This window comes from Meles meles, chromosome 8 (assembly GCF_922984935.1).
Source record: "Meles meles chromosome 8, mMelMel3.1 paternal haplotype, whole genome shotgun sequence".
Lineage (NCBI taxonomy): Eukaryota > Metazoa > Chordata > Mammalia > Carnivora > Mustelidae > Meles > Meles meles.
In genome coordinates, this window is record NC_060073.1 from 42,206,079 (window position 1) to 42,230,135 (window position 24,057).

At 47.0% G+C, this 24,057-nt stretch overlaps 2 protein-coding genes across 3 annotated transcripts in view; both read right to left on the reverse strand.

The window, feature by feature from the left end:
• The window catches only part of NELL1 (neural EGFL like 1), an 860,623-nt gene extending 855,534 nt beyond the window's left edge, over positions 1–5,089 (reverse strand). For both annotated transcript variants that reach the window (XM_046016014.1, XM_046016013.1), the window contains exon 1: positions 4,904–5,089. In XM_046016014.1, the coding sequence (XP_045871970.1) occupies positions 4,904–4,958 (55 nt within the window). In that variant the 5' untranslated portion in view covers positions 4,959–5,089. The remainder of the gene's footprint in view (positions 1–4,903) is intronic.
• A 16,930-nt stretch (positions 5,090–22,019) lies between these two features.
• The window catches only part of SLC6A5 (solute carrier family 6 member 5), a 54,745-nt gene continuing 52,707 nt past the window's right edge, over positions 22,020–24,057 (reverse strand). Inside the window, exon 17 of the mRNA XM_046015861.1 lies at positions 22,020–22,715. Within this exon, the coding sequence (XP_045871817.1) occupies positions 22,560–22,715 (156 nt within the window). The 3' untranslated portion in view covers positions 22,020–22,559. The remainder of the gene's footprint in view (positions 22,716–24,057) is intronic.

The following is a 24,057-nucleotide window of genomic DNA, read 5'->3' on the forward strand; positions in this document are numbered from 1 at the left end:
CAGATGAGTTAAGGGAAATTGGACAGGGAGGTGAACCATGAGAGACTATGGACTCTGAAAAACAATCTGAGGGTTTTGAAGGGGCGGAGGGTAGAAAGTTGGGTGAGTCTGGTGGTGGGTATTAAGGAGGGCACGTATTACATGGAGCACTGGGTATGGTGCATAAACAATGAATCCTGGTACACTGAAAAGAAATTTTAAAAATAAGAAATTTAATTTAAAAAAAAAAGAAAAGAAAGAAAAGAAAAGTGCTCCCAGACTAGGAGTCCTGCAAACTAGACAAGCCTAAAAAGCACCCGAACAGATTCTACAGCACTAGCACAACCCTCATTGGTGCCCTTGGATCCCTGTCCCCAAATGAGGACACAGCATGCTCCATCCACAAAGTGTTGTGGAAAGGACACTAAACCAAGAGCCAGTTTCATTCCTGTCTCTTCCCCCTACAAACCCCTGGAAAAATCACTTCACTTCTCTGAGCCTCGGTTCCCTCCTCTGTAAAATGAGGATGGTCATAACTGCCTCCCAACCTCCTAAGGTTTTGATGATAGCGATGCGAACATGCCTAGCACATACGTGGTGCCCAGCTGGGCTTTGCTGCATCTGTCTTTCTTAAGACAGCTCCCTGGTCCTCAACTCCACTGGAATTGTGCAAAACGGACAGATGTCCCTCTGCCTCCCAAGCCCTCCACATGCCCAGCTGACCTGGAAGGGCTGCTCACTCTGGCTGTGCTTGGGGAAATCTAACTATTAAGTCTCTACTCATTCCTCCTTGACAGCCCACAAGTAAAGGGATCCCCTGGTTTTAGGATAACTGTATTATTCTTGTTATGAAAACATCCTATAAAAACAGAACAAGAGAAATCAATTAGGCTTCCAGATACACTTTCCTTCTCTCCCTTTAATTGGTCTCCTTTCTGATGAAAATGTCCTGTGCCAACAGCAGGATGTGTAAAAGACAGCACTTTACACACTGCCTAGGGAATCAGAAAACCTATTAATAAGGTAGCATTTACATGGCCTCTCCTGAACCTAATGCAGTATGAGAGCGTTGGTTCCATAAAAATAATTTTCTTTACTTTAATGTTTCTGCTTCTTGTCCAAGCATGGAGCTCCTGCCCTTTCCAAGGAAACCCTATTAAAGTTCTCTACTTTGGCCACAACTGCTCTTCAAATGACTGAAGCTGGAAACTGGAATTAGGCAGGATAAAACACTTCTGGGGAAAAAGCATTCTTTAAAACCTGGAAGGCAGCGTGTTACTGGCGGAGAGGCACTTGAGGCCTGGCTCTGGGATTCAGAACCTCCACCCTAATCTCCCGGGACACCTGCTACTGCTGGCCACCCCACTGTCCTGGCCAGGCAGTGCTCAGGCCCAAAGACCGTGCAGAACACCTTCAGGGCCCTGGGCCTAAGCTCCCAAGCAAATCCTCCCGGGCCTGGCTCACTCCACATGTAATCTGGGCTCACTGTCTGCGATGGCAGCTCTTTTCTCCTGGTCAACACACAGGAATGGGATGCTGCAGAGCTGTTCCAAGACCTCATGTAACAGCAGGGTTTCACCACCAGTTGATCGATTCAGACTCCTGAACCCCCTGCAAAGTTCCCCAAAAGCAATATCCTTGAAGAACATGCTCTATGCCTGTTCCAAGTCAGCCAAATACTACACATAATCACAGCAGGCGGGGGGGGGGGGGGGGCTCTCTGTTCATGGCTCTCTTATTCCGGAGTTAATGAAGAGCCAGTAAAGTGGTTCAAAAAGAAAAGGCTCTCCTTTCCAGCAGGTGGCAGCAAAAGGCTGCAAAAGGTGCCCTAGGGGCTCCCCACTGCCACACACCCCCCAACCACCACCACCAGCCTGGCCTGGTGACCAAAAAAGCAGGAAAGGGAACTGGGTATTAATCACACAGCCCAGCCATCCATCGGAGAAAGCTCAGGGACATAATAATAATGTAGCCTTCTAAACTGTCCTTATTAAGCATGTACCTGGAAATCCCAGAATGATCTTTCACCAAGAAATAACAAGACCTGGAGAACAGCACCTCCTATCTTGACTCCATTTTAGTCTCTTAAAACAAGGTCCCTGAACAATGAGCAACTGAAGCAGCTTCCTGTGACACCTATCATTAGATCTTCTCATATGTAACCACGACTGCACTGCAGTGCTGCTTTAATTAAAATGTGCCTGATATCATCTCTTCATTTCCATTCAAAGGCACTGATATCTGAGCAGCTCACTAAGTGAACCACATGTTTATTTCATCCTGGACTGTTAACAGCCTAGACACCAATTGTCCCACTTGACAAATAAACTTTCTGAGAGGCTGTTTGGATCCTGATAAACTAATCACGAGTCAGCCTCTGCTACCAAAGAGAATGAAGGTTTGATGCAGGGGTGGTGGCTCCTGGGCAAATCAAAGAGGCTGCCCCCCCCCCCGAAAACTGCTGATGGTACCCCTTCAAGAGACAAGAAATTTTTAAGTAAAGGACTTGAGATATAATTCCAAACCACCCGCTCCCCGCCATCCTGATTCTTCTGATATTTTTCGCAGAAGCAGTATGTGGCCTCTGGCGTTCAAGAAGTGCCAAGGGGCACAAAAAACCCACGCTCCCTAGCAACTGCCATAACCAATAGGGCAGACCCTCCCATGCTCCCCCTGCCTGTGCACAGCCTCCACCCTCCGCATGGAATGACTTGCCCCACTCTGCCCAACTGGAAAACTCCCTGCAAAGCCTTCAAAACACCCCCCTTACATGTCACCTCCTGATTAAAGCCTTCCCTGACCACCAACCACCCCTCCCCAAAATTCATTCCTACCATTTCTCCTCTGTATTGCTTTCAATGAAACTTCTTATATTGCCTCCTCTCCTACCACCCACCGTGCCCCCCTTCAAGCTATAGGGGGGAAAAAAACGTTTTCCAGTTTCTACTAGATTCTCAACTAAGCTTTTTAAGTTCCTGTAAGTCAAGAAGGACCAAGTCATTTCCTCTCTGCATAACCAATCCTGGCACCCAGCAAGGCGCTCAACTGTTCCTTGAATAAATACATGAATGAATCTTCACTACAACAGAATTTTTACACGATTGAAAGAGCTTTAGTGTGGGAAAGGGGAAAGACTGTGTTCTTCAAGGTCTCCAAGAGCAATGCACCCCGGAGACCCAGTCCATTCCGGATGGGGGCACTTTTGCCGACTTTTCAGAAAACTAATGAGAACAAAGGATTTAGGGAAACCGGTAACGACGGGCACTTGAGGATGTGAAATGACCAAGGAGCTGCCCCCTCCCCCATCTGTGTCTCTCTCTGCCGTTCCTCCATTAAAACGCCCACCAGCACCAGATTCTCCGCGCACGGGACTGGTAGTGCATGTTCTGCATTAGCCTCGCCCGTCCTGATTTTCTGGGGGCGCATTTCTTCCGGTGTGTTCTTGGTTTTAAAAGCCTAGTCCATCCCGAGGTGCCCACACCCAAGAAGCAACTATTCTAGGCTGGACTGAACCTGGCTGTGCCTGAAGCCTTGGGAAGCTCGGATGAAGACAGGAAAAGGAGGAGGATTCCTTTTGTCCCTGGAGAAGTCTACACCTTAAGCAAAGGGAAAGCTGCTACCCTCTCACCTGGGTAGACGAAAGCCCAACTTTGTATCCTCAGGCGGGCTAACTGCCAAAGAGGAGCGCCTGGGGCGCAGGCGGAGGGAACTTTCAGGCCAACCAAGGCACGGCACCCTCCCCAGCCCTTTCCTCATAAACTTGCTGCCTGGCCCGGGAAGGAGGCTATGCCTCTAAAAAGGGAAATGAGAGTGATTTAAAAAAAAAAAGAAAGAAAAATAAAGAAAAGATAAAGGGAAGAGTGACCACACGCCGGTTCTGGGATGCAAGGTCGGCAGCGCATACTAAGGCTGGCTAGCCCAGGAATAAAAATTCGCCACGCTCCCACCCCCACCCGGGGCATCGGAGGGCTGTATTTTTTGCCTATACGGTGCCTACTCCACCCCACCCCACCCATCCCCCACCTTCCCACCTCTACTATGAGACCCGTGGAGAAGACGACCGAGAACGGGTCCCCAAACCCCATGAGATATGGGGCTGGGGGCGAGTGGGAGCGGATGGAAAGAGGTGCTCTTAGAGTCCTCACAACTGCGTCTCTGGAGGCAGAACGAAGTGGGGACTTCAGAAATTACGCCAATTATCCTAGTCCTCCCTCCACAATCCCCAGTCGCAATTATAGCAAGGGAAAACTGGCTGGAAGCTTGAGAAAATCTCCCTGGATTGTCTCCACGGTTCCAATTCCCACCAATTATTGTTCGTCCAGCCCCTGGGGACAGGGTGGAGAGGGAGAGAACGCTCTTGGAGTTCCCCCGGTGAGAGTCAGGAGGGGACAAGGCGAGACCACAGAATGCGCGGTTCGCCCGCAGCCTTCACCCCGTACCGTGCCCTCCCGGGCCGCGGCCGCGCCCGCCCGCCGGCCGGAAGCGCTCTCTCTGCCGGCGCGACTCCCGCGGCTGCCCCTTCCCCGCACGGCCCCGCGCAGTCAGAGCGGTTTCCACCGCACCTTTCAAGTTCGGGGGCGTGGGGCTCGCGGGCCGAACCTGCCGTGGTTCCGACCCGGAAGCTGGCTACTAGCAGCAGGAGAGTGCGCCGGCTCGGCCGCGCCCCTCACTCCCGCGTCCGCGAGGCCGCGTCTCCAAGGAAGGGAGCACTCATGGGGGCTTCTTCCAGCCCGTGAGTCCCACTTCTCACCCTTTCACCTGGAGCAGGGCACAGCGATCCGGGGCACCCATCCACACCGCGCCGCCCTTCCCGGACCAGCACGGAGCTCGTCTCCAGGTCTCCTAACGCCTGTGCGGGCACTGGGCACAGCGGCGCGACTCCCCTCTTCCCCTGGATGCCTCCGCCCGCCCCAGCCGAGCTTACCTGTCCTGGCGGTGCACACACAGAACCACAAAACTAAAATCACATCCCTCGGCATCGCTCCCGAGGGTCCCCGCCAAACGGGGCGCGCGGAAACCAGGAGGAAACAAATGCGCCTGGATCTCTAGGCGCGCCGGGCACGGAGCCGCCAAACTTGCTAGCGGGCGGCGGGGGAGGTGGCTCGGCAGCGCCGGGTGCTACGCTCGGGGATCGCGCCCCGCAAGGCAGCCCTGGCCGCCCCGCCCCCAGCCCGCCCCCCACCGCGGGCGGCTGCCGCGCGGGGCTCGGGCCCCGGTCCCCGCTGCGGCTGCGTCCGCCTCGGAGCTGGGGTGGGAGCGCCGGGCTCGGCCACTCCGGCAGGTTGCGCTCGGCGCTGGAATCGGGTTCTCCTGCTTCGCCCGCCGACCTGCGAGCACCCGGGAGGCAGGCACGGAAGCCGCTACTACCAGGAGCACCGGAGCTGGAGTCCCGGGACGCGCGGCCAAAAAGGAGACACTAAAGACGCCAGGCGCCCCTTCGGCTTCACGCGCTCCAGCCCAGCCGAGCTGGCCTCGCCACTGTCGCTGGCTCTGCTTCTTCGCCGCGGTGGGGGTTGCCGAAGTTGCCACAGTTCCTCCCAGCCGAGACGAAGAGCCGCCGAGTCCTCGCGGGTGGGCTTTTTCCCCCGCGGGAACCCTGACCCGGGCGGCGCCACGGTGCGCGCCCAGCCCCTCCCCGGAAAGCAATTACCGGGATTTGCTCCCGCAACTGGGCGGGGAGGGGCGATGGGCTGAGGGGGCTGGCGGCTGAGTCGGCGCTCGCCACTGGTACCTTCTGTCTCCGCTCTCCGGTGGACCCCTCTCTCCGGCTACGCGCTTCGGGAGTGCGGGGAGGGGGGGGGACTGGCCGCCGAGACCGGGGCCACCGAAGAAGGGTCCCCGAGCTGGAGTGAGCTACAGTGGGGGTCTGGGGAGTCTATCTGCAAACCTTCCGGTTCTGCAGGGCAAATGCTGCCACATAGGGGAAATTCTCAACCATTTTTTTTTTCTTGGTGACTTGATGATTCTGTCAACAGCCCTTCTCTCCTTTCATAGCTAGTTTTGGCCTCTCCCGCAGTTCCTATGGGACCCTCCTCTCACCACAACACTATTCCCTGCGGAGATAAGTTAGACTTTGTTGCTGGCAAGAAGGGAAGTCCTCTTCCTACTCTGTGACCCCCCCTTCTGGACCCGGAGCTTTCCCTGTAAAGATGTCCCAGGTTTTGTCGCACTTCCACTCAGGAATATTATTTATAACCAGGATACAGAGTCGTGAAATCAGAGATGACAGAACCTCTGATTTATACCAAATGAGCCCCAATGGGATTTTTTTTTAAGATTTTATATATTTGTTTGAGAGACGGGGGGAGCATGAGAGGGGAGAAGTTCAGAGGGAGAAGCAGACTTCCCGTGGAGCTGGGATCCCGATTTGGGGACTCGACCCTGAGACTCCAGGATCATGACCTGAGGTGAAGGGAGTAGCTCAACCAACTGAGCCACCCAGGTGCCCCCCCCCCCCCCCGCAATGGGATTTAAATCTCCACTTGCCCAACTGGGCTCCTCTCTCTAAGCCCAACAGCCCCTTTAATATTTGCAATCCCAGAGGAGGAAAGGGAAGTCTTTGAACAGTCCTCACACATCCTTGGGAAACCAGTTCCAAGGTTTCATAATTCTGTTCACTGATAAGGATCTGCCCTTCTCACTTCCTGTACCCCCCTCACTTCCCATATTTCTAGCCCCTACATAATCAGAACCCCAGGAGACCCCATTGAAGGTCACCAAATTAGCAGCACTGCTTATTAAGAGAGAAGGTTCTACATGCTTTTCTGATCTCTGCCCTATTTTTCTGGATATTTCTGTATGCAAGCCACTGTCCCACTTGGCCCTTCACGTTGTGGTCCCTTGACAGATGAAAAAGAAAGTGAACCAGCAGGTAAATTCAAGCTCCTGATGGCTGAAGAGGAAGGAGGCGAGTCATCAGAGAAGTGTGTTGTGCACTCTAAAAGTTGAGCTGAAAAGATTAAGAGGCAAACTGATGTCAAAGCTAAACTGATTCTCCAACTCGTCCGGCATTCAGCTCAAGCCCAGAGGGGAGCTGTCTGCCTTGACCCTGTGTTTTCATTACAGAGTCGGGACTTATTCCTTCAACCTAGAGCATGTTACATTTAAAGCCAGCATTAAAATCACACATCTTGCAGAAAACAGGATTCCTCAAGTGTTATAGGGCTTTGTGAATGAGACTACCCGTAAACCATGTTGTGCTGAGAGCCACGGCCCCTCTCTCCTCTGCAGTTTTTAGATACACCTCAATGGGAGCAGTCTGTAGTAGTTTTGAACTTTTGTTTCAAAGGCCCTTTCACTGATGTCAAAAATCCTAGAACCCCTGGAAGACACAATTACTCCAGCACAGGGAAAAGATGGTCTGGGTAAGACCTTTAGAGCTCTCCATCTTGAGGTCTCTGTAATTAGTTGGTCCCGTGGGATGGGGCTTTTAGCGTGTTCCATTAAAAACTAAAGCAAGACATAAGTTCTGTCAAAGCTTTGCAGCATCACATCCATTAACACTACAAGAGTTAATCTCAACAAGGTCATAGATCTTCCTACATAGCGAAGTACTTCAGTCTCCTCTCATAAGTGCGTTTCTTGCATGGGGATTTTGAGTGGGTACACCTGTTTGGCTAAGGTAAGTCTCACAGAACACACCCAGCAAACTTCTGTCGTGGCAACGACACGTGGCGGTTTAGGTGCTTGAGGTTGGGATATTGCGATGGGACCTGTGCTCAGTGGAGGAAGCAGTGAGACTTGGTTTACCCAATGCCAGATCCCAAGTCCACCCTGCCTTTCTGAATAGCTTCCTTTCTGATTTCTCCAGGAGCCAGGAGCTTCCTTTGATTATCCTTCTGCCTCTCCTTCCCAATCCCTAAATGTCAGCCTTCTTCTCTTCCAGCCACACTCACTCTTCCATGTTCTCATCGAGTCTCATGGCTTTCAATACTGTCTATACATGCATGATTCTGAAATGTGTATCCCCAGCCCCAGGTTCTCCTCTGAACCCCAGGCTTATCCACCCAACCACCTATTAGGTGTCTTAAATGTAATATGACCACATCATCAAAATCAGAAACATTTGTGCTTTAGAGGACACCACCGACAGTGAAAAAACAACTCACAGGACAGGGAGAGAATTGCAAGTTATATATCTGATTGAGACTTGTATCTATTAAGAAACTACTACAAATAGACAACGCAATTTGAAATTGGGCAAAGGATCTGCATAAACATTCCTCCAAAGAAGATATACAAAAAGCCAATTAAACACATGAAAAGATGCTCAACATCATTAGGCATCTGGGAAATGCAGATCAAAACTACAGTGAGCTACCACTTCATAGCCACTAGGATAGCTAAAATCAAAGAGACAGATAACAAATGCTGACAAGGAAGTGGAGAAATTAGAACCCTCACATACTGCTGGTGGGAATGTAGAATGGTTCTTCAAACTGTTAAAGAGAAAGCTACCATACAATCCAGCAATTGTACTCCTAGGTACACACACAAGAGAAATGAAAACATATGTCCACACACTAAGTTGGACATAAATGTTCTTAGCAGCATTATTCGTAATAGCCAAAAAGTGGAAATAGCCCAATGTCCATCAACTGGTGAATGGATAAATAAAATGCGATATATTTATACTGTGGAATATTATTCAGCAATAAAGAGAAATGAAGTCCCGCTGCACACCATAACACAGATGAATCTTGAAAACATTATACGAAGTGGAAGAAGCCAGTCACAAGGGATCACATATCTTATTCCAGCTATAGAAAATGTCCAGAATGAGCAAATTTACAGGGACAGAAAGTGGTTGCCTCGGGCTGAGGGGAAGGGGAAGGAAGGATTCGCAGGTGACAGCTAAAGAGCACGAGGTTTATTTTGGGGTAATAAAATGTTCTAAAGTTGATTGTGGCGGTGGGTGAAGAACTCACAGATTAATATACTAACGGCCATTGAACTGCAGACTTTAAATAGGTTCACTGAATAAGTCAATCGGAGAAAGACAACTATCATATGATCTCCCTGATATGAGGAAGTGGAGAAGCAACATGGGGGGTTAGGGGATAGGAGAAGAATAAATGAATGAGATGGGATTGGGAGGGAGACAAACCATACGTGACTCTTAATCTCACAAAACAAACTGGGGTTGCTGGGGGGAGGTGGGGTTGGGAGAGGGGGAGTGGGGTTATGGACATTGGGGAGGGTATGTGCTATGGTGAGTGCTGTGAAGTGTGTAAACCTGGCGATTCACAGACCTGTACCCCTGGGGATAAAAATACATTATATGTTTATAAAAAAATAAGAAATAAATAGGTTCACTGTATAGTATGTAACTTATATCTCAATGAAGCTGGTTTTAAAGAAAAAACTTCAGTGGTTATGGGGAAAAAATATAATATGGCCAAATGAGACTTTGATTTTTTCCCTCTTCCCAAACTTGTTTCCTGCTGCCTTCTAAGTCTTTGCCAGGTGCTCCAATCAAATAACCTGGGGTCATCCTTGACTTGCTTTCCCTCACATCCCTCACATTCAAGCCATCAAGCCCTGTCAGTATACTTTAAAGAAAAACTCCAAATCAATCACCTCTCACCACTCCTCACTATTCCCACCTTGCTCTAGTCCATCATTGTCCCTTTCTTAGTCCATGGCCATCAATTCCCCATTATTCCCTCTGCCTCCTCTCTTGCTTCTTCTGATCCACTCTTCATCCCCAGCAGTCATAATCTGCTTTTTAAACCATGTGTCCAGTCCCGTTCCCTTGCAAAAAAAAAACAAAAACAAAAAAAACAAAAAACAAAAAATAAAACATACCCCTGCACTTTTCCACCATGTATTGAAAACACCCAAACATCTTAGCAGGTCTCTACCTACCTTCCCAGCTGTCTCTCTCCCCACTCGCTACCCCTTGCTCCCTCCAGGTCAGCTTTCTTGCTATTCCTCAAACATTCCAAGTTTGTGCCTTCCTCAAGAACTGCTCCCACTACCTGGAACATTGTTTCCATAAATCTCTGTGTGCGTCTCTCTTTATAGCACTCAAATCTCTATTCGAATGTCAACTCCTTGGGAGCCCCCATCTGAAGAAGAGGTCTTCCTCTCACTTCCCCAGGTCTCTCTGCCTCCTTACCTGGCTTTATTATTGTATAGTGCTTATTATTTTTTTTAAGATTTTATTTAGTTGACAGACAGAGATTACAAGTAGTCAGAGAGGCAGGCGGGGCCGGGGGGTGGGGGTGAGCAGAGAGCCTGATGTGATGCGCGGCTCCATCCCAGGACCCCAGGATCATGACCCGAGCAGAAGACAGAGGCTTTAAACCACTGAGCCACCCAGGTGCCCCTATAGTGCTTATTATCATCTGAAATAATGATTTAGTCTTATTTATTCTGTCTCCCCCATGCAATGCAATCTCACAGGAGTCGGATTTTTGCCTTCCTTGTTCATCAGTGTAGCTCCACACCTCGAACAGAACCTAGTGCATTTTAGGAGCTGGATATATGTTCACTGAATGACTCAGTGGTTGCTCTCCCAGGAAGCAGCATGGAGAACAGACATTTCTCACTGGCCATCACCAAGGCAACTGACTGCCTTCTCACATCGGCCCCCAGAACTGCTCTGTTGCTGAATCTTTGTGGGACAGCAGATTCCACAGAGGGCAAAGTTAGAAGGACTCTTTGTCGTATGCAAACTAAATCCACAAGCCAGAGGCAGATTCAAGGTAGAGAGATTTTGCATCTCATTTATTGCCCTTCACTTCCCCTCCCCAAACTGCTCTCCTTTGTCCAAACAGCCTTTCAACTACCTTCACATTTATGGACACGTAACAAGCTTCCTTATAAAACTGGGGAAAATCAGAGGATAGTGCTATTACAGATTGGACTGTGTTGTCCCCCCAAAGGCTATTTCAGAATTCTCACCCCCAGTACTTGTATGTGTGACCTTGTGTAGAAACTGTGTGTTTGCAGATGTCATTGAGTCAAGATGACATCATGAGTGTGGGCCTTAATTCAAGATGGCCTCGTAAGAAGAGGAAATGCCGTGGGAAGACAGAGACAGGGAGAACACCAGAGGACAAAGGAGACAAACTGAAATGTTGCAGCCACCAGAAGCTAGAGGATGCAAGCAAGGCTCCTCCTCCAGGGGCTTCGGGGGGAGGCTGGGCCTGCCAACATCTTGATTTCGGATTTCTAACTTCCAGCACTATGAGTCTAAGTTTCTGCTGTGTTAAGTTTCCAGTTTGTGTTGCTATGATGTGGCTGCCCTAGAAATTAACACAAGTGCCAATTTGGTGGCAGAGCCTAGGAAAACACAAAAACCCCAAGTCTCCTTCACAAGCTTGGTCGCCCAGGACTCCCTGAAACCATGCGCCCCTAACCTTTGTGGGTATTCTCATTTCCTGAAGCTCGCATGCAATCATAAAGAGGGGTCAAATGAGTATATTCATGCATGTCCTTCTGTCTCTATATGAATATATGAATTCTACATAAAAAATGTCTACTTCCAATTACTACCTTCAAACTTAAATGACACCCAAATTAGAGGGACTCATATTTTGCTAAGTTAACTATTGTCCTCTGTCTTGCCACTTCAAACACTCTTTGGACCAAAGCTAGGTAGCAACCTGTAGGAAGACAGATAGAAAAATCTTTAGAGAGAAATATAGATAAAGGCACCTAATAATTCTCCAGATGAAGCTAATCTCTAACATCAATAATCTTGGATGAGTTTCAAGGTTCCATGACAAGAACCAAGGTGTGCACATACACAGGTTCTGTAAACTATTGTGTAAGAAGCACATGTTGTCCATCCCTATAGACCAGGGAAAAGCGGATATGCCTCTCTCCAACAGGATAGTGTCTTCCAGAAGCAGGCCTTGCCCCAACCCCAACCGGAATAATAATGGCTCCATTTATTACATGTAACTCTGGCTGGGTTACTGCTCTAAGAGAAGTCCTTCCCATGGATTTCGTCCTCAAGACAACCCGATTAGGTAAGTGGGATCACCATACCTGTGTTACAGATATGGAAACTGGGCCATTTGCCAAATGAGTGGCTGAGCCAAGCTTCAAACCCAAGCAGTATGACTCCAGAATCTGTGTGCCGAACTGTTAAGCTTCAGAACTGTCTACTGCTTCTCCTGGGGTAAAGCCCTTGGAGTCCACCTCCTTGTTGAGGTCTTGTGGGAGATGAATAAATAGCAGCTCTGTCCCCTGCTTAAGTTTTGACCAATTGATAAGTAAAAGAGTTAGCAGGAGGCCAAACATGACTTTTATGAATATAGACACAACGCTGGAAGAGACTAGCCTAACATGGAAGCCTAAATGGACTGGCCCTCCTTCCAGACTGGACCTTGGCACAGCCATCGGCTCCCACTGGTGTGGGCGAAGCAGGAGTGTGAAGGAGAACTCATTGAGAAATGAGGACCAATGGCCCTCCCCACTCCTCTGTAAGGTGTAGGAAGGGAGTGGAATAAAAAGCCAAAAGAGTTTGGGGAAAATTTCTCATCATGGAAACCAAAAGTGTAGAGAAAAGATGACTGACTCCTCCTCATCAACTTTCAAACTTTCTTCCACACAGTCTCTTCCACCACCCAGTGTCCCTCGGCTGCCCACAAAAGCGTATACCCAGTCTTTTTCTCTACGCCTTAAGACAATACTTCATTCGTAGTAGAAGTCCCATGTGCTCAACACTGTGGCCAGCACTCTGCAGGAAAGTTAGGAGGAAGGCATGCTTTTATACCTGCTCACACGGAGTTAGAAGAGATGGAGAATTCCTCACTGAACTACAGCTTCCATGAGCCGGCCTATGACCCAAAACAATGACTATCCACTGAAGGAATTTCAGGCCATGGGATGGCATAGTGAGAGATTTTAGAACCAGGAGAGATTGCTCTAGTTACCTCAGGCAACAACCTATCCTATCAGTTCGTAAGACTGGCTTCTGACAGCTACATAAAATGGAAATTGTCCTTTCCAATGCTTTTTAGACTACTTTCCAGAGTCACAGGCCACAAAAATTCTCCTTGCCAACAAAGTAAAATTAAGCTTTCCCACATTTCCCAGTGGTTCCCTGGGTCTCCTTCTAGTCCTCCTAGTATATTTAATGACCTGCATCACTGAAGAGTCCATCCAACTTTGTATAATGAAAAAACTCCCAAACAATAATAACATCAATAAGAGATGTTTGATACTCTCTCTCCCGGGTAAAAGAATTCTAGAGCTGGGCAGTCCATGTTTCATCCACTGGTTCTATGAATACTCAGGGAGCCAGGCTCCTTCCAGATCTCTGCTCTATCATTCCTATGATCCATGGATCATAGGCTGATACTCCAGCCATTACATCCACCTTCCAAATAGTAAACACGGAATAGAACGAAGAGAAGGAGAAAAGCATACTCAAGAGTCCCGTGTATCACTTTTACTTATCTCCGGGCAGAACTTAGTCAAAAGGCCATTCCCTATGTATCTGTTAGCTATTGCTGCATAATGACCAACTATAAAGTTTCAGGGGCCATACAACACTAAGCATTTATTTTCACATATCTACCAGGTGGCTAGGATTCAGCTCCTCTGGGCTGGCCTCAGCCAGACATGTCTGCTTCAGGCCACAGCGGCTGAGCTGATTGATTTCTCATAGCAAATCTGTATGTCAGTTGAGTGACTCTCCCACATGCCCTTTGTCTGCCTTGGACCAGTAGGTTAGCCAGGATGTGTTTATCTCACGGCACAAGGAGTCACAAATGAGCAAGTGGCAATAGGCCAGGTCTCTTAAGGGCTAGACTCAAAACAGGCACACTGTCACTTCTGCTCCCATGCTATTAAAGGCAACAGGCAAGAAATACAATCTGTTCACAATGAGGACATAGCCCAGATGTGATTCAGGGTTGGGTAAAGAAGTAGAGCCAGTAGCCAATCTGCCATACCAAGGGTCACATTCGGCTCAGCGACAACAAACCTAGTTAAAGTGGAAGATGTTACTAGAGAATGGAAGGACAGAAATCCAGAGAAATTCAGTCTCCACCATTCTCTCTCGCATCGTACCAACTTGACAAAATACCAGTTCTGGCTTAGGGCAAGTTCATCCCACCCCCACCTCAAGACACAGGGGCTGTATAACCACAAAGCTCTTGCAAGAAGGCAAGATCGGAGAAGGAGTGCTCATTAAGACTGTCATGGCCTTGTGCTTAGCAGGACTCTCCACTTTTGAGCAGGTGGGGCTGAGTGATTTTTTTGTTTATTATGGTCTTTGTCAATGCTCTCATCCAAGAAAGATCAAATTCATATTCTCTTAGAAGGTACGGCCCAAAGCTCACTCCGTGCATCTGTCCCCCAACACCCACTTGGGATGGGCATGTGGGAAAATTGTGCAAATGAGCCTCCTTCATAAATAACCGCAGAATCCCTCAGCCTTCACTAACTGACTGAGAGGAGAAGGCATGGAGAAACAACTGGTGGGATAAAAATATCAAACCTGTCCTGAAACTCCTGAGCCACACCTGCCCAGCACCTGCCCTGGATTCTGAGACTCTGCCAGGATCCAGAAACTGACATGGCAGCACTCAGCAGGGGTGAGAGTCTCCAGGACCCTTCTCCAGCCCCACTGTTATGTCTGTGCCTACTGGTTCATGTCATCTCCATGCTGATTACTCTGACTTTAAGTGTGGCCCCTGGTGGCCCCAATCATGAGTTAGGAAGGAGATGACCTGGAAAGACCCCCTGTACTTCTAGATTTATGACCTGGCTGGTGTCTTGGAGTTCACTTCGGACATTTTGAAGGTGCTGGTTTCTTGCACAATCAAACCAGAGTTTTTGCCTCAAGTTCCTCCCCACTCTCACCCATCCTTGACACAGAGATCGGGTCAACACTTCAAATGCACAAATCTGACTCTAACAGTAAATACCCAACATGCATCCGCAGTGCTACATTTTCACTTACAAAGTTTGGCGGATCGTCACGGTGACTATGTGAGATGGGTATAAATGTTCCTGTTTTACAAGTGAGAAAACAGAGACTGTGTAAACAAGGAAAGGAGCTGGCCCTCAACCCCAAGACAATTCTTTGTCTCCAGCATCATAGCTGCCTCTGCCAGGAAATCTCTCTCCATTATTCAACAACCTTCCATGGCTCCCAGTGGCCTGACAGACAACATCACGTTGGCACTGAAGGGATTTGACTCTCAAGTCCTTAACTACATTTTCAGCCTCAGTTCTCACTGCCCACAAGCATATACTATACCTTCCAGTTTCATCCATCACTCTTTCCTGAAATGGTCTGTCTTGTGCCCATGCCGTCGCTGACTTGCTTTCATCTCCCTGGAAAGCACATACTCATCTTAAAGCCTCACTCAGTCTGAGTAACCTGGTGGGAAGGATCTAGTCTTCCTCATGTGTTCTTGCCCATCGTTACTGTTCTGAGCTCTGTTCCCTGAACAGAGCCGATGCTCAGTATTTGCTTATTCACCTCAACAATGCATTTATTGAGTATCTACTGTATGTCACAAAGTCTTAGGTACCAGAAACATAAATTCTGAAGACCCTGAGTGTACAGGTCAAAATATGAGAGGCTGGAGCAATGAATCGTGAAAACGTGAGTCTCTCTCAATGTGGATCCACACTATATTCTAATCATTATTTTCTTCTAATCCTACAAGTGTCTGGAGGAGTTTGCTGAAAAGGTAAGGGGACTTGGAATATCACGATTCTCAGAAAATTACAGATTACACTAAAACGCAAGAAAGGGGTGTCCCCCACCACACATACTCTCTGTTTTACATAGTAGAATGTGAACATCAGAGAAGTAAATCCAATCTCTGTAAAGATGCAGTATTTTAGACTCCTGGAGGAGTCTCTTGCAGGACAGAGTCCCCCTGGTGAATTTTCTAGACAGTGACTACTCCTCCCACACAGATCTCTTTGTAGATCCAGTTCCCACCAAACAGACTACTGTACGAGAATCTGTGTATCCGCGATACTGCAGGGAGTTGCCTTAGACTTCCATGCAACTGTGAGATTCTGAATCTCTGGTTCCAGGAGAGACATCTAGAGAGGAAGAAGGAAGCATGAGCAAAAGCAGAGGACTAGCGAAGGAATAAGCTTGGTAGGAGAAGACCTGCAAAGTACAGGGGACGAGGAACTGCCATACAAATGAAAACACATTGGTTGGAGGAAGATAGGAGAGTTGGAAGGTCAAACACCACACTAGCTCCTCCCAGACAGAGCCCTGCACCCCTCTTTAACAGCCCGGAGTACACGGGTTCTGCCACAGATGCATGAGCTCTGTCCTTTCCATATTTTGTTATTGTCCCTGTTTAGGGAAGGACTGTTTTTTAAAGATTTATTTAGTATTTTAGAGGGGGGGGAGCACGTGAGTGCACAAGGGGAGAAGGGGGACAGAAGGAGAGGGACAGAGAGAATCTCAAGCAGACTTCCTGCTGAGCCCAGAGCCCGATGCCAGCTCCATCCCAAGATCCCAAGACTCTGAGATCATGACCTGAGTGGAAATCAAGAATTAAATGCTGGGGGGCCTGGGTGGCTCAGTCGTTAAGCATCTTCCTTCGGCTCAGGTCATGATCCAGGGGTCCTGGGATTGAGCCCCACATTGGGCTCCCTGCTGGGTGGGAAGCCTGCTTCTCCCTCTCCCACTTTCCCTGCTTCTGTTCCCTCTCTCGCTGTGTCTTCTATCAAATAAATAAATACAATCTTAAAAAGAAAGAAAGAAAGAAAGAATTGAATCTCAATCAACTGAGCCACCCAGGCACCACTCTTTATTTATTTCTGGCTTTTATTTAAATTCCAGTTCATCAACCTGTATAGTAAAACTGGTTTCAGGGGTAGAATTCACTGATTCTCACTTATGTATAACACCCACCACTCATCACAACAAGTATAGGGAAAGACCATTTAAAAGCAAGCATAACGACACAACAGAGCATTTCCAAGTAAAATTCTGTGGTTTCTGGGATCTTTTGAAATGATCCAAAGAAATACTGCAAGATTCCAGTTCAGGGATAAGCCGGAAAATGAGTTGGTGATTGTTGAAACCAAGTAACGCGGACATGGGAGTTCGTTACTTCACACTCCCCACTTTTATGTAGGCTTGAGAATTTCCGACATAAAAACGCAAAAGAAAACATAACTGAGCAATGGGATTTCAGGAAGGAAATCAAGGAGGCTGAGCCAGCACCAAACTCTGGTCCCACCGAACACTCTTCATCTTTCACGATAAGGTCTTAGACTGAGTTTGGGACTTGCCGCTTGGTCTCCACGCTGAAGTACATGGTCATGGACAAGTCTGAGTGTGTGTTTTTGTCAATCCCATGACACAGGATGGGCATGTATGCGCGTGGCAGGTTTTCAGAATCAGCTTGTGAGGGCGTTTCTTTTCCTCCTAAATGTGGCCCAGCTCATCCCTGTAGGCTGCCAACACAGAAGCGGAAGGTAGGAGTGGAGCGTGATTGTGTCATACTCGTTTGAGGACAGAGTCGAGCTTCTGGGTTGGCAGGATCAGACAGGGACGCCCAGCCGCCAGTCCCTACACGTGCCCTAGGAACTCAGGGCCTAACTCTGAGCAGGGAACGTGGAAGATCCACCTACCTTACAGGGCTGGGGAAATGGTCTCTATTGATTCGTTTGATTAACAGAAGTAGTCTTTCTACTAGGCTCTGAGTTCCTTGACATCTGGACTGTTCTTTCTTTTACTCTGTTTTGCCCTGGGTCTAACTCCATGCAGAAGCTACACAAATGTTTGCTGAATTGAAATAAAGTTGAAGATTGGCAAAATGGCCCTTCAAACACCCAGGGATTCTACTAGTCCAGTCCCTCTGTCCAGATTCACTCAGAATCTCCCACTCCCTCTCCTCCTCCCCATGAGGGATAATTAATAATTCAGCAAACAATAGTGCATTCTGATAGTTAAGGGTATAACAATTTAATTGGCATTTGTTTCTAAAGCAGCACAATATCTCATTTTCCCAGGAGGACAGTTTTCCATTTCTGTTCCAGATTCCTTCTAATACAATAGATCAATCCTGGGGATACCTGAAGGCCATGTGTTAAGAAAGAGAGAATGTGGGTAATGGGTTTGTAATAGACATGATACTAAAATCATCATGTTTTAAACACTGACATTTATTTAGGGTTTTGTGAACTCATACATTATTAAGATAAATTCTAATTTATACCAGTATATAATAGGCAAATATATAATACAATAAATTGCATTTGTAGACATAAATACAAAATTTGAGGTAGGGCCTCAAGAATAATGACTTTTTAAATGAATAACGCACAGTATATAATATGTACTCTCTAAGATATATATATATATGATGCATCATTTGTAACATAATATATTTTCTTCATGTACAGTTAATGAAAAAATATAAGGACCTGATTAGGGAATATATCTTTATTCATAGACAACAGTTCCACATAAGATGCCTGCAATTAGGACATTAGCCAAGTATGCAATTTCCAAATAACCTATCCCATGATAGGTCCATAATAAAGTGCAAAAGAAAGACGAAAAAAAAAATGAAAGAACAGGTCCTAGTCAATTACTATCACCCTAACAATAAAATACACCTATAAGGCAAATGGTTACCTGAAGATGTATTTAATCCACAGCAAGCAAATCAAACCACTGCGTTCACAGGTGATGCACGCCCAATCCGAAAAGACTTTTTCTCTTTGGCTGCAGGCTGCTCAGCGGTGACCCCAGCCGAGACCACAATGCAAAATCACTTGGCCTTTCTGTACAGTTGAAGCAAAATCTGGGAAAGACAGGGAGCTCTGCTTTTACAAATCCTCAGGACACTTCGTGGAGAAATGACTATTGAAATTAAACTCACCCAAACCTTTGCTCGTGGTGGAAGTTTTCGGCATGATACCCACCCAGGGTGAAGCGGAGGAACTGCTCATTTGCTGGCCGGGGCCTTTGGTCCCTACGAGACAACCTGCTATACAGCGTGCTCTCCCTTGAGTCATTGTGCAAGTCTCTGGGAAGAGGACCGTGAGTGATGGCCAAGGGCACAAAGGGGAAAGAAACATTTTTAATTTTAGGCATGGGAAGACCATGCTGACAGGTAAAGTTTGTCAGGAAGCATGGAGGCACGTGTAGATAGCAGAATAAGAACTTCAGTAAGGGACACTCAACTCTAACATGGTATTATTAGTGTAAAGACAACCCAAGTCTTATCCATTTAAAGATCATTGTGTTAAATTCTTTTTAAAGTGCTGCTCACTGAAATACCAGTGGATTACATTTCTTACACGTTAAAAACACATGGGAAATTTCAAAGACGTTGAAGTCGTCGAGATTTTGCATTGACCACAGCTTTCATGCAACGGATAAATAGAAAAGAAAAAGAAACAAACAAAATAAGACCAGATTGGACACACCTGTACATGACAAACACACAGCCTGAAAGAGATTTAAAGTTACTAATATGCAAGACAAACATTTGCAGAAGAAGCCACAACACCAATAGGTAAGAAATATACATTTTTTTTTCTCCTTTAAGGATATTACAAGGTTACTGCTTTTAACATATGGCTTTTTTTTTCTCTGAATGGGTTTCTGGCATTTGTTGGTGTTGGGAAATAATCTCACACGTGGAAAACAGCCCACCACTCTCCACAGGAAACCAACAGAAGTTTTTCCTCAGCAACTTGGTTTTTAACTCAGTTTGAAGAATGTTCAAGTAGCAGTTTGTGACAATATGCTCTTCGTTTTCTTTTTTTTCTGTTCATATATATATATATTTTTTCTTCCAATTGACTGTGGAAGAAAACACACCGTATGGAAACGTCCACCCAAGTCTAGGGGAGGTGCAGCGAAGGTCGACGCCCATGACAAATCAGCTCAGACGCTGACCACCACCTCTCTACCAGGGAAAGCCTTGAAGTTGAACATGGCTCGAGAAATGGGTGAAACTGAGCTCACAAAGTCCCTCTTTCCACAATAAGTTCGGAACCTTTCACCTTGAAGCTAATTTTCGTGAAACTTGGAAATTGTGGGGGAAAGGAAGAACACTCTGGCTGTTCAGGGAACAGCTACTCGGTCTTAACTTGGCAAATCCCAGGGAACACAAAGGGAGCTGCCCCCACCAAAAAACACGGCGCAGTGTGTAGCCAGCAAGGAGGTCCCTGCCCTCACAAGCCAACTTCCAGCGTGTGGAAAACAAACCTGGCAGCAGCCGGGGGTTCCCCCCGCCACCACCACCTTCTTTTAATCACAACAGCAATAATTAGCAGAAATGGGGTTGGCACCCAGCATCCGACTCCAGTTTTTGCCAAGAGGCGAGAGAGGGAAGCCAAAAATCATTCGCCCTGACACACACATACCAGTCCCTCGAGAGAATGCTAATTGATTTCAGCTCTTTTCTTCAGCCTTCGAATTGGAAAGGCTGTAGACAATTTCCCAAACTAAGTGATTTCCTCCCTGCCTCTCCCACCCCACCGGTTATCAACTGGAGAGGCTAATTTTTGGTACCCCTCTGTGACATCCACTAAAGTAACGGGGGCTTCTCAGCAATATGGCTTTCATGGGGGGAAACCAGTGTTCATGGCAAGACGGTCACTATGGGAGACACTGGACGCGTGAGGCCACAGCTTAGCCTCCTCATGCTACATCTAGGTGAAGCTCAGTTTAGTTTCTGTGACAGATTCGAGTAAGTTCTAGCTTTGGGAGAGAGGGAGGAAAGGAGAACAAGACAGACATGCACTGTAGACAAAGAGATGAAAACCTACAGCTCAAAACCCATCTTTCTTTCCTTTTCTACAGTTTCCACAGGCAATTCTTGAAACCTAGAAATTCACGTCATTGTTGACAAATGACAATGATATTTGGCCTAGAAAAAGAAGAGCTCAGTAAAATGAATTGAGCCCTCTTTTTTCGATAAATGAAGTCATTTTAAAAAAAAGAAAAAGAAAAACATGTTACATTAAGGTCTTCTGTTAGGTTTCACTGCTGAGCAACAGGATGAAAATGTCACATCAATATATAAGATTTAAACTGAAAACTTTGCCTGAGACCCTATAATATGAAGACAAACAAATAGAAAGTGATTGAAATGGTCTCCCCTAAAGGAAACAATTTTAGGTTTAGATATTATTACAGTAAGGAAAAAAAAATCCAGACTACACTACTCTAAACTCACCATCTCTACAGTGATTCGTAAGATATTTATAAGGATAGAAAACACCACTATGCATACACGCTACATGAACACATAGCACATTTTAAAAATTTCATATATGCATGTTCAGGGTACAAGGTAATAAAGGTCACGGCTTTGCCAATCTCTGCAGACATATGATTCGCTCTCATTAGAGCACAGTTAAGAGAATTGCGAATTGAGAACTCTTAAAATTGAATTGTCTAAATGTAGTCTTAAAAGCTACAGTCTTAATTGGCTCACTTGCTACTTACCTAAGCTGTATTTATCAGAAATTCCTGTAAATACAGTGACCTAAAATGTACTACCAACACAGTGACTATCATGGTTGCTTTCTGTTAAACTCAGCATTTCTCTTTGATTTCTCTATGACCACAGCTGGCCTTTACTGTGAATGAAAAAGAGTGAAAATCGAGAAGGTATCGGTCTTGTAAGTGATCGTGTCTTATATATATAAAATATACAGACAGAACCGGGGTAAGTCTTGTTTTCCCAGAGGTTAAGAGACAAGGTGTCTACAGCTCATAGAAAGACATCTTGAGGAGAAGAAACATGGAGTCATGACACTGAACCATGGCGCGAAATGTCACGTAGAAACCAGAATGGACCTCCACTCTGACCGTAGAGAGGCACAAATTACACGATGGCTTCTTGTGCACAGGTGGAGGAAGTGACCAAGAGAACTCACACATACGGTTACTTAAAAAAATAATAATAAAAATAATAAGACAAGAGAGGGATGAGAACTCTTCACCGAGATTCCCAGTGCACAGAGACAGAAGTGTTAGTTCCTGGCACACCTGAAATGGTCGGTCCAGATGAAGGAAAGCAGATCCCCAATTGGAAATGGAAATGTGAACGTTATTAGCCACCTCAGTGGGGTCCAAACCCTCTTATTCTAAAACACTTTGCAGCCACTGCCGACGCTCCAGATACAATCTTCTCAACATTCTGCATCTGAATGAAATCACTATGTTGCTCAGCAACATGACCAAGACCCAATACCAGTCCTGTGAGTCTGCCGTCCTATATATGTCTTGATGGCACCACCAACGACAACACACACAGCGGATCCCTCCCTACTGACCAAGTCGCTCACACCTACTTGTGACTTCACTGGAAAGCGCTCACCGGGCTGAGCCACTCCTGTGGGGTAAAGCCTGTGCTCAGGAGACCAACCCTTCTGGAAAGCGACACCATGGACTCGGGCAAAGAAGTGCCTCAAGTGGTCTGTCTAGCTCTTCACGACAGCATGCGACGCCATGTCTTACCTCTCTACGTAACCACTCTCATGCACAGCCATGAACCAAGATGTGGGGAGACAGAAGAACATGGGAAGAAAGCTGGGGAAACCATGAGGGGGAGGCAGAGAGGAAAAACACGATCAAGACTGAGCCATCCCATGCCAGTGGACTAGCACTGGGTACCCAGTTCCAAATCCTTCACTGGCAGTTTGAGTCCCAGGGAAGAGGTTCCCAGTGGGTCAATCATGTTCTTGTAACGCTCTCCACGGTGCTGAGCTAAGAACGGGCCCCAGTCCGGCTGTGGCGAGCACACCAACTTGAGCCTCTGCAAAGAAGCCAAAGATACACAGGGTCATGGAATGCACCTTCCTCCCCGACTCCACACCCCTCTATCCACCGCTTTTGCCAGAACCCCTCCCTAGGCCAAGAGGTCCCCCACCAGGAGAAGCAGTTGGGAAGATCAGCCTTATCAATGAATTAGGCCAAGGACGTTAAAGAGGAAACAGTTTGGTTCACTTGTAATTATTTACGTCACCCTGCGAACGATACTACATTGCCCAGGGTCTGCCTTGCACAAGATTAACCGAGGATAAAGGGCCCAGATTTTAATAATACATTTTTTTCCCTCCAAATGAAGAGAATTCGCAAGCTTCCTCTCTCCACTGCCAAACACAGTCTGCGAAGGACATGAGCTCAATTACTTTTGTTCTGTAGTCTCAACAGTGGGTTGTTACATCAAAATAATTGGATTTTGTTTAGCATATTTCCCCAAAGTATATAAGTGGCCGGGGAAAAAAACTGCAACCCCAAAGACACATTGCCAAGAGTGAGCAAAGATTTTAATTATCTGCTGACAAAAATAGATGCTTCTGACTTGGTTCGGCAGTGTGGGTTCTTGCAAGGGAGCTAGAAATAATGGGAACATCTCTAATCCTGCAACCGAACTTACTTTACAGAACCATAATTTGATGGGAATATTTTCTGGAAAAAAAGAAAGCAAACATATTTCTGAAAACATAAGGGGGAACAATTACATGTTTATTACCTATTAAAGTGAAGCTGCTTCTCGGAGCTGTTAGTTTAATCTCCCCTTAATCATCGGTTTGCAGCCTTTGTGTCCCAAATCAACCATAATAAATTTGTACAGCCACTCATCAGTTTAGGGAATTTCGCCCCGAGGCAGAAGCAGCAGAGGCTACACTAGCTGCTGTTCAGAGGGAATGAGATTCCTGGGTCAGTTGGTGGGAAGTTCCTCTGGGGCAGAAGGAAGCCCTCTCTGGGGGTAAAAGGGCCCACGGGAATTTACCTGGAGGGGACAGCAGACAATTTCCTGAGGATGGAAACTGGAATCCCACTTCAGCAAGGAGACGCCTACCTTCCCTTTGTCAACTCTGTCTCCATCTTTAGGCCATTGAAGATCAAAGCCACCTCCCCACGACATGGACACTTGTGGTAGGCCTTCACTCACACACCTTATTCTCATGTCGCATCTCCCTCCAGAGCCTCTGTGGGATGCTCTCTTCCTTTCCTCAGTCTGACTGACCAAGAGCAAAGCCTGTACAGCTTTCTTCCCTACCCTCTATTGGCGGGCGTTCCCTGGCCTCGGTCTATCCCAGCACCTCTGAGACTTGAGGGAAGTCGCAAGTCTGAGACTCCAGGTCGCCTTA